At 42.4% G+C, this 11,829-nt stretch overlaps 1 protein-coding gene across 1 annotated transcript in view; it reads right to left on the bottom strand.

The window, feature by feature from the left end:
- Positions 1-9,501: 9,501 nt before the first annotated feature.
- Positions 9,502-11,829, bottom strand: part of tmc3 (transmembrane channel like 3) — a 107,570-nt gene continuing 105,242 nt past the window's right edge. The window contains exon 22 of the mRNA XM_085907594.1: positions 9,502-10,486. Within this exon, the coding sequence (XP_085763720.1) occupies positions 9,502-10,486 (985 nt within the window). The remainder of the gene's footprint in view (positions 10,487-11,829) is intronic.

Below are 11,829 nucleotides of genomic sequence, written 5' to 3'. Positions count from 1 at the left end.
AGAGAGGTGACATTCCATGTCCCTAGAGCCAGCCTCTGCAGCCGGGGATTGGACCGCCAAGGTTCTCCCCGCCTTTGGCCGCCACCCAGCTCACTTTGCACCCGACCCCTTTGGCCCCTCCTACAGGTGGTGAGCCCATGGGAAGGGGGAACCACGTTTTCTGTTCGGGCTATACCCGGCCAGGCCCCATGGGTGAAGGCCCGGGCACCAGGCGCTCGCCTTCGAGCCCCACCTCCAGGCCTGGCTCCAGAGGGGGGCCCCGGTGACCCGCGTCCGGGCGAGGGAAAACTAGATCCATTTGTCTTTTTCCTCATGAGGGGTCTTCTGAGCCGTGCTTTGACTGGCCCCTCACCTGGGACCCTTTTGCCATGGGTGACCATACCAGGGGCATGAAGCCCCAGACAACATGGCTCCTCAGTTATCGCACAAATTCAGTTGTTGCCACTCTCCAAATGGTGTGTTGTTTAGTTAGTCATCTGGAAGGCTCCCCTAGGTTTTATTTCCACGACCTCGTAAAACAATAAACTGGGACCCTCTGAAGTGGTCACCCATTGTCGGTGGTGACCACCACACATGTAAATTGTAACCCCCACCTTTGCCATTCTCACCTCACCCTTCTCTCAATAAATACACTCTTGCAAGAATGCAAAGGCAGACTTTGTTCGGACATTGCTGTATCTACAGTACCGAACAAATTCTCCACTTGCAAGTGTTCAAAAGGCATATTGTCTCTCTGTGGTTCTTGCAAAATAAGTTAGGGTTAGAACATCCCTAACATTTATTTTATTTATTATTTTATTTTACTTAAGTAAAATAAAATATAAACTTGCACGCATGTTTTGTCTTCCCCCACTAGGGGGCAGAAACTCGAGTTTTGGGTTAAAAGTAATCGCTTTTATTTCCGGTAACGGTTCGTCTGGTAAGAATTTTAAGATCCAGGAAGGAAGAACCGCCGAGAGTAGACGTTGCTTCAATATATACACACAAACGAGAGGCTGAGAACGGGCCTAACGTAACATTCAGAGTTATTCAAATAATTATTACATAAATAACACGTTTATCAAACCATCTGTGTCACTCCAAATCATAAAATACATCGATCATCGATCGTGTAAACCAGCATGTCCAAAGTCCGGCCCGCGGGCCAATTGCGGCCCCTGGTCAAATTTCATCAGGCCCGCAGCCTCTGTGATAAAATCTTTAGTATGTGGCCCGCCGCCATTGTTGACCAGCGCTTTAATACACACGTACCAAAGCTATTTTATATTTATGCCGCAGAAATGTAATCTCGCGCGACCCGGCGTGATTTCACAGCGAGAACATGACTCCAGGTGTCCTGCTATGCGGAGCATGCGCAAGTCAAATGCGGAAATAAACCCGTTGTAAAAAGAGTACGCGCGAACCGGCTGCGTGAACCTTGTGTGAAATGTTCATGAGGCGAAAATAATTTTAAACTCATGTAAATTTAAGGTATTTCATACAGTTTGTTCAAAGTTATCGTATTTTATGTATTACTTATAACTCCTGTTTAAAATGTTCCTGAGGCGAAAATAATTTTAAACTCATGTAAATTTAAGGTATTTCATACAGTTTGTTCAATGTTATCGGACTCTTCAGATATGAATGAAAGGAAGAATTTGTGTTTTTAGAGTTGTTCACATCTGCCTGAGTGGCTTATATTTGGTTATTTTGTCATTTAAAAAATAAAGACAATTGGGAGAATGAAATTTGTTTTATAACAGTGTTTATTTGGATGAAATTGTAGTTAAAAAAAATGTCCGAAAAAACTACTGGTCCCCGGGCCCCTTCACTTTATCAAATCTGGCACTCCTTGCAAAAAGTTTGGACACCCCTGGTGTAAACAATGCCGCGTACGCGCGCCGTCGGACTCGTGATTTGCATGTCTGGCGTGATGTGTGCTCGCATGCTGTCCATCACAAGCAGAGCTTGGATCCTAAATTGCATTGCTGCCCCTACTGTTTTTTGTTTTTTTTTTTCCATCACGACACTAAATTCTCTTCACCAGACCTGTGCTTTTTAAAAACTCAAAAAAACAGCGCTTTCCCCTCCCAGTTGTTGCGTCACGGCCAATGGTGAAATTTAAATCACCCTCGTTCAGTTTAGTTTGAAAATAACTATATTTCTTTTTCAGTTGTTTTTTTTTGTTTTGTTTATTTGTTTCATGAACTTGAATATTGTGCTTTAAAGTGTGAATTGCTTTATTCGTTTTTTCAGTGTATTAAAAATAATATGTGAGGTGATCAACTGTACTAGTAAGTACGGTGTATATATATATATATATATATATATATATATACACACCGAACATTGACGGGTTAATTACCCGAGCCAATTATTTTATATATATATATATATATATATATATATATATATATATATATATATATATATATATATATATATATATATATATATATATATATATATATATATAAAATAATTGGCTCGGGTAATTAACACATTTCTTTCTATAATACAACACCTTCACACTGATCCGTTGGTAAGTCTTTCACCGGGTCGTGAACGGGAAATTACGTCACTGACTCATAAAGCCCCGCCTCCATCTATCACTCGCTGCTGATTGGTCGTTCGCGAACGAGTGACAGACACCATTGCCGCTATGCCATTGCCAGCCGGCACACTTATGCTGACATTGATGTATTAATTTTGTATTTGTTGACTTGTAGTTGATAGTGTTATTATATCGAATGTGTTTGTGCTTGAATAAATATGACATTTGTTAATTTTGGGGACACCAACTCATATAACAACGTAAAACACGTATACATATAGTCCTATAAAGCAGTTAACCAAATGTCAGATTTTTTTGTTTTGTTTGGCGAATATAAAAACAAGGAATAAAACACCAGACAAGTTATAACATAAATGTTTATTAAAATAAAATAATAATAATTAATAAAAGTACATCTCAAACCAGCAATCTAATGTGAAACTCCAGTCGATATATTGGATAACAATATTTAGGCATATATATGCATACACGTTATTTAAAACCTCCTCGTATAAGTAAATCGTAAATCTACATTGTTGCTTACATCGTTCACGCTAGGAGACAACACGTTCACTGACTGATCCGTTGACTCTTCCGCGAACGGGAAAGTTAGGATTCATTCCCTCACTGATCCGTTTTCACGATGAACTGGAAATGCGAATCACTCACTCACTGATTCGTTCACTCACAATTCGTTCGTTGATGAACGGGAAATGCAATTCACGACTCGTTCGTGAACGGGAAGTTCCGTCATTTTCTTCTTCGTTTTGTTTTACGGCGAGGTGGCACCAGCTTCAATGGGCATTACTGACACCTACTGGTTGAAGTTATATGAACTGGAAAAAAGAACTCTTGTTCACTGAAAAGATTCGTTCTTTTGAAAGAATCGTTCATTCACGAGCCAAAGTGTGATCGGTCAAGACGGGCGGCATGCAGGACGGGTCAGTGAACAATCAAGGTGGGCAACAGGTGTCAGACGAGATATGCAGTGAGCGAACAAATAGCATCACGGGACAGACTGACAAAGTCTGGTTGCGATGACGGGATTTAAATGGAACTGTAAACGAGGCGTGACAGGTGCTAAATCAATTTAGTTGATTGACGGGGTTGTGGCTGTGTGTATGTAACTGCGCTAATAGACCAACACTTGTTTTATGGTGCCGAAATTTGGGGTTACACCTATCATACTTCATTGTAAAACCTCTCTTTAAACTTAAAAAACGAACAACACGAACTATACACTGCAAACCATACAATTTTCACACCTAATGAATTGTTTCTCATTGATGAAATACTCGAGCTTGAAGATGTAATATATATTTCATTACCAAACATGTAGAAAGTCTCCAGATATGACATTCCTCAGAATGTACGGAATTTATTCAGCCTTAGACAGAAAAAAACACACGCTATCATGTAACCTAAATACAGAAATCAAGATGTCAGCAAATCCGAGGACCTTCTAAAACAGCGAACAGTTTACTGATACAATACAAAGAGTCACATGAAACATCATTCAGATGAAATGTACATTCACAGGCTGTGCAACTGATAGGGAAACCCATAAATGTGAGATGGAGTCACTGTCTTGCAGGCACACTGGTTGCTAGTCTCTGAGCACAGGAACAGGCATTACCCCTCCTGTATTATCAGCAGTGGATCTCTTAAGATGGGCCTTCAGCACAATTGACCACACCATCTCCACATGAGGTACTGGAACCGGCGAGCTGTGATGCCCCCATGGTACCGCTCTACCAGGGTATACAATGCACAGTTGCAGCAAAAGGCGTGCCTTGTCACTCCTAATCTTCATTCTTCTTGTTTGGCTCTCTTTCTGACCCTTACGGTGCTGCACATGTATCAAAAGCTGAGAAAAAAAGAGGGTCTGGTTCCCTTGGCTTCTGGAGACTTCCTGCCTTGGTTATAAACCTGAGAGCTGCTGACAATAGAGAGACCAGAGAGGTCCGAGAGACCATGCTTCATCAGGAGATGTCGGGACTCGATGAGAAAATAGACAAGCAACATGAGGCCAGCATGGGAGATGACGAGCTGTGATCAGTCAGGACAAGAGCTGTAGTGCTGAGGAGCAGTGACCGGGAAGCCTGTAGACTGTGACTTCAAATATATGGAAAATCAAAATAATGTGATTTCTTTCTTTCTTTCTTTCTTTCTTTCTTTCTTTCTTTCTTTCTTTCTTTCTTTCTTTCTTTCTTTCTTTCTTTCTTTCTTTCTTTCTTTCTTTCTTTCTTTCTTTCTTTCTTTCTTTCTTTCTTTCTTTGTGTGGTATCATAAGGAATGTAATCACTGTGTTTGGCAATGTAAATCTTTGTTTGAAATTGGGATGGGACTAGATCAGCAGAATTTAGAATCAGGTTTAAAATACTGTGAGGAGACATTCACAGGGACTTGCGTTGTGACAACTTAATTGAAACTCTGGCCTAATATACAGATTGATGAAGCAGACTGAGCTATCCTATTGATACAAGACATCAAAGAAACATCAACATCGTGGCTAAAAGACAAGACATCAAAGAGAAATGAAAGCCATCAGAATGTGGAGACAGTTTAGTTCTGCTACACGTTTCCACTGTTGGAGAGTGGTTGGAAGCTTATTTAAGTCCAATAAAGTCTCCATGATTCTGTGTAGAGGCCGTCCAGCCCAAGTTGCAGTCAATGGTGCAAGTGGATGGTCTGTGGGCATCGACCCTTACAGAAACATGTGTACAAGTTCACAGCGTTGTGGGCACCGGAGCGGGGTGGTTGTTGGTGTGTATCTGAAACATGGGGGTACCGATGTATGCCGGAGGTCGTCCCCATTCAGAGTCCAACAATGACAAGGAAGCGAAGGGGCAAGGTACCCCGAGGTCGGTCGGCCACACGTGAGGTCCGATGAAGACAAGGACGTGGAAGATGGAGATAGAGAGGTGGCCATGGCGATACGAGATCCAAGCTGAAAGCTGAGGGCGCGTGCTGAGGTGAAGGAAGTAGACTCCAGGTTTCACTGACTGGATGGGTAGGCTGCAGTGGGCCGGGCCAGCTGTCCTGACAGGGTTGCAAACCTGATTCAAGGGGCACATGCTGAGATGTGGCAAGGTTCAGGGCAGCATGGACTGGATGGGCTGGACGGCTGCAGTGGGTCTAAGCGGCTGACCTGATGGTGTTGTGAGCCTGAATCAACGTCATTTGTGAGGTGATATGTCGCACCACTTTGGGCTGCTGGCCAGTGGCTGTCTGACCCGCTGTTACCGTCACCAGCAAGTACGCAATGCCTCGGGTAGACGACTACGGCGGAGTAAATGGCGGTGGCGGGAGAGTGCCCAGTAGCAACTGCCTGAGCTGCTGTTACCACCACCAGCAAATACACAAGGCCTCCGGAGGAAGGCCGCTACGGAGGAGGCGGCGTGGCAAGAGAGCGCCCAGCAGAATGGGTGTGTAGATGGTTACTGTCATCCTTTTGAACGGCAGGCGGTCCTTATCAGCCTCACATCGCAGTGTGTCAAGTCGTTAAGGTGAAGATCACAATGGATCGAGAATTGCAGCGTAACTGAGCTTTATTGGAAGTCTGGCCTTATTTATATGTTGGTGAAGCAGACTTGAGCAATGTCTTGGTACAAGAAAAAAGAGAAGAAAGAAAAACATTGTGAGTGTAAGGATAAAAGATATAAAATACATCAGAGTGTGGGAACAGCTCCCAATCTATATGTACGACAATTTTCATGATGAAATTCGGTTACTAATGGGCATAGAAAAGACGTGTGCACCAGTAATGCGGCAGGCGTGCACTGTTTCATATCATGCGTAACATATGCTGGGATACAAGATGGAGCCTGTTGAAAGAATTGTCCAGACAGTGGTAGGGAGCCCTGGTCCTACAAGAGCCACATCCTCTCTGTTTTCCATGTCCCCCTGTTACAACAGACCTGCTTCAAATGATCAGTTCATCAGTTACTAGCGCTGTTGGATCCTGAAACAAACCTAACCATTCGGTATTTTTGCGCATGTAGCACTCATTGGTGGCTAGTTTCTTAACAATATGTTGTTTTAAGGAGACCTTTCAGCCAGGGGTTTCCGGGTGTATTCTTCCTGGTGTAGTCGTTGTGCTGGAGCGTATCCCAGCTGACTTCGGGCAGTCGGCGGGGGACACCCTGAAGTGGTTGTCAACCAATTGCAGGGAACACATAGACAAAAAAACTCTCTTTCTCTCTGTCTCTCTCTGTCTGTCTCTGTCTGTCTCTGTCTGTATGTCTCTGTCTGTCTCTCTTTCTCTGAGCTCATTAGGGACGAACCACAGGATATGACACTGACATTAGCGTTTTAAAGCGACAAGTGTGGTGATGTTGGTTTATGTAGAAGATATAAAGCACAGAGTCATCAGCACATTGGACATATCTCTATTGATACACAAATTTGTACAATTATAAGGAGAATATGTAAGTACTAATTTCCGAACATCACAACACAACACAGCTGTCAAACTCAAGGCCCAGGGGCCAGATACGCCACATCATTTTATGTGGCCTGCGAAGACAAATTGTGCATCAAATTCGTGTCATGACTAGAATTGCAAATTGTCAAACAGTCATAATAATGGCCCTCCGAAAGAAGCTATGACTACAATGCGGCCCGCAAAAAAAAAAATAGTTTGACATCCCTGCAATACAATAATACCACAGTATGACCCTCACAATACGACAATTAACACAATATAGTGGAGAGGTTGGTGACATAAAGCTCATATACTATAAAAACCCACAAAACAAACACCTCTTAGAAAACAAAGGCACAACAATTTGTTTTCATACATGATATCAACAGTGGTCAGTGATTTTACCATCATGTGTTATCAGCTCAGCGGCCCATATGTATTTTACAATCCTGCATTTGGCTAAAGGGGGCAAAAAGTAATGTGTTTTGACATAGATGTGCTTCATTTTCATGTCATAACATGACAATGATCGGGAAAATCTTTACATTGTGATATCACCATTATTGTTAGAGCCGTAATGATGGACAGTGCTCAACATAAATGAGTATACCCGTCAGAGTTTCTAAAGAAGCACTTACTACCGTAATTTTCTGACTATAAGTCGCATTTGTGTCATAGTTTGGGGGGGGGGTGACTTATACTCAGGAGCGACATATGTGATTTTTTTCACAAATTTTCAAAATTCAAAAATCCGCGATGTGGTGAAACCGCGATGAACAAACCCCGATGTAGGAAGGGATTACTGTCATTTGAACCGCAAGTGACGTCACCCATGGGGCGCGGTGGTTGTTTACATATAGGACAAAGGATTCGATCAAGGGATGACGAAGATGACGTAGGGCCCCACGTACTACCGGCATCATTAGCGTTTGTAAGTGACACGGAGGACGAAGAGTTTGAAGGATTTTATGATTTGGAGTGACACAGAAGGTTTGAAAAACTATTATGGCTTTTACGCACGCCTGGTCCTTCTTGACGGGAGCTCTCTCTCACCTCCGTGGATGGAAGTCGGGGGGCGGCGCTTGGCCAGGTGGCTGTCCGGGGACGGTGGATGGGCCTCGGACATGGCTTATACACACGCCCGGTACTATTCTATGGAGCTCTCTTCCAGCTCCGTTGCTGGAAGTTCAGTAGTTGTTGGCTCGTTGAACTCTTGTTTTGTTAAATAAAGAGCCGTTTACCAAACCCACGTCTTTCCTGGTACTTCGTTAACGCTACAATATAGTTATATACTAGATCTCTGCAGCGCACGTGCGGCGTTGTCGACACAAAGAATGAGGAATTTGATCGATGGATTTAATGATTTGGAGTGTCAAAGATGGTTTGATAATATTGTTGTAATATAATAGTTATTTGAAATATACTTTATATATCGTTATATGGGTCTGTGGAATAATTAGAAATGCAACTTACAACGGGTCCGACGTCAGCATATGCGGCGCATACGCGGCATTGTTTACATAAAGCACGATCGATGGATTTAATGAATTGGAGTGACACAGATGGTTTGATAAACTTGTTATTTATGTAATACTTACTTGAATAACTCTGAATGTTACGTCAGGCCCGTTCTCAGCTCCTTGTTTGTGTATATGTCACGTTAATATACCGTATCGTTTAGCCTGTTGTTGCTGGCTCATGTCTGTTTTTGGTGTTGGATTTTGACAAATAAATTTGCCCCAAAAGTGCGATTAGTACTCCGGTGCGACTTATATATGTTTTTTTTCACATTATTGTACATTTTATGGCTGGTGTGACTTATACTCCAGGGCGACTTATAGTCCGAAAATTACGCTACGTTCTTTTTCAGAGACAGAATTCCTTAACAGACACTACAATGGTGTCACAAATTGATTGCAAATTATAGACATATATCAATGTGCACCACGTGCTTTTTCTTACAAATCTAATTTTTTCAACCATAACAATTGCATGCAGATTTAAGTCAAGCAAAGCTAAATTACAGATATAAACAATTTTAAATCAGGTTTCAAATCAATATAAAATATATGAAAATTGTTATTGTAATCACAGAGAAATTGATAAAAAGCTTAATCAATGGGTTTGCACTCATTTATGTTGATATGTAAATGTTTACGCACAGTTTAATAGTTATGATCGGCCTTTTGAACTATAATTCAGATGAAACCCCATGCTTAAAATTAGTTGGGCACTGTGTACTAGCCAAAGACTTGAAAGAGAATTATTTTTAATTCAGTGTCAATTTTTGGATTTATTGATGTTTTAGTTACTATCTTAAACGGTGATTTTTATTTTGTGGTTAGCATGCAGTCAAGATGGATGTTATGTTAACACTAACCACTTGAAACACCAATAGCTTTCATTGCCATCACAATGTTACAACAATGACATAATAATAGAAGACTACAGGTGCAAGAAAATAAAAATCACATTCCTACTGATTTACACTATTGAATGTTCTTATTTGCGCATCATAGTACAATGGTATGCGTTCAAAATATTACACATTGGAACAAACAAGGTCATTTGAATCCAGAGAATTTAAATCCAAGGTTTGTTTGAACCTCTTTTTGGATAATTTTCCTTGCCTTGTATCAGACTTGAGATAACGCTCCTTGTTGTGGATGACTTGAATGTACTGGTCTGTACCGCTGTTCTGCTGATCACTGCTTGAGCCCAGAGAGGCGGAGTCTGACTCGGTCAGAGTGGGCTCCAAATTTGGTTTTGTCTTTGATTTGATTTGCCTGCTCCTATTTGGGGAATGACCAGGTCTTCCTGGAGAATTCATGTGGTGCCTGGTTCGGACAAGTAGAGGTTCCGCTCCTCTTATACTATCCTGGGACCGGGAGGATGACTTTAAACCCCTCCATCTGATCTCTGCTTCCTCCACCTCATCTTCTTCCTGGGATCTGTACCGTCCTTTACCTACATAACTCTCTTTAGCTACAGACATGTCGCTCTGTACTCTGTCACCAATGTAGAAGTGTGCTGGCTGGTGGAGGTCAGATAGTGAACAGGGTCGATGAGCTTTCTCTAACAATACTCTACTTCTATGTTTACCCTCTTTCTCCTCCTCATCTTCATTCAAATTCTGTTGGGACAGATGAGATCTGTGGGGGAGTGGTTGGTGGTGTGGGGTACGAGGTGTGTAGCGCTTGATGTTGCATGGGTAGAGTTCTAGGATCTCTGCTGGTTCCTCCTCCATTAAGTAATGGCGTGGGATACGAGTGGCCGAGCGAAGCAGCTTTTTCCTGGGTTCATGTTCATTGATAATCACGTAGCGGGCGGCAGGACCATGCCGACCCCCATAGCTCTGGGCAGTAATAATACCTGCTGGTTCAACAGGATGTATAGCACGTAAGGTCTTCCTGTAGAGGGGGTCAGATTGGATGTTGTCAGAATATCTGGGTTGTTGATTGCACGCCTTATGGTAGTAAGACTTTGAGCGGCAGGAACCACTTGGGCCTCCCAGAAATGTTGTCTGCCTGGTATGAGGAATGACAACACATAATAACATCAGATTGTAATACTGTCAATGTTAGTTTTTGCAGAAATTAGAGAATCGTGTAACTACTGTATGAAAGAGGTCATGAAAAATACTAAGCCAGTGACCCAAGACATTTGGACAGTACTTCACCACATTTAGCTTTCACGGTATGAACCACAACTATTGAACGATCTAACTATCAAACCACAACTTTTGAAGACTATTTAAAAGTACAATACCGCATTGGCCCTAATATAAGACGACCCTGATTAGAAGACGAGACCCTCTTCTTCAAGACTCAAGTTTGAAAAAAGACTTTTTGAACACCAAATTTAATTTTTATACAGAAAATTATTATATCTGAAACAAATGATTATAATAAGATGTTCGAGAGAAAAAGCACGTTGTTTTGCCTCATTCAAATCATGCAAAAACTGTATCACATCTTAATATCTGAACATTTAAATATATGAACTAAAGTGCAATCACATTTGTAAATTAATGGCTTCTGGTTTTTTAAATGTAAATTAATACTGTGATAAAACAACAAAATTGCAATAACTTCATTAACCATCAAAGTGAAGTCTAACTGTAACTGTAGTCTTGAAACAAATCTGAATAAGGAAAAACATTGCAATAAAATGTCGTGCGCAGGTGTCGCTGACATCTCGACCACGCCCCCTTGTCACCGGTATCACCGCCACCTGGCAAGGGCTCATTGAGAGTACTATATCAACGCAGCCAGGGCAACACTCTGCGTCAGCTTGTCCCTGTGATGTCCGTGTGTGCACTGGTCCAAGTAAGCTTGACTCCCCGAATTATTCCGACTCGATTATTGTCCCGTTTGTCTTGTACGTCATGCTCCCCAGTCAGCCGCTACTCTCCTCAGATCACTCCTGTCTGTGATTTGCTGTCGCCAGTAAAGAATCCCGCCGATCACTCCGGCTCCTGGTCCGCCATCCAGCCATCCCCACCCGACGAACCCTGCTTTGCCCATACACCACTCCAGCCCTTCATCGCTCCCCTTCCCCTTGACAATAAACTCTTCGTCGTCACCGCACTTGGCTGTAATGTCCGTCCGTTACATAAAATAATGCAAACAGCTACCGCTATTGTTGGGGAGCCTGAGCCATAACTCGGATGGTTATGCTCTTTTCGCCCCCGGGTGTCAGTCAGAACATAGAAGGGAAGACGTGGTTCAGTTTTGATTGTTTTACTGAATTATTGGCAAAAAGGTGGACACTGTGTCTCATAGGGGCATACAGGCAAACTGGCAAAAGGGTATAGGCACACGTTTGGTCGTAACGACGTGAGAGCGGGTGTGTGTTGCGTACATGGGTG

Source organism: Syngnathus leptorhynchus, chromosome 3 (genome assembly GCF_054491065.1).
Source record: "Syngnathus leptorhynchus isolate UIUO chromosome 3, UIUO_Slep, whole genome shotgun sequence".
In the NCBI taxonomy this organism is placed as follows: domain Eukaryota; kingdom Metazoa; phylum Chordata; class Actinopteri; order Syngnathiformes; family Syngnathidae; genus Syngnathus; species Syngnathus leptorhynchus.
Note: the sequence above shows the minus strand (reverse complement) of the source record. Positions and strands in the feature narration are given on the sequence as shown.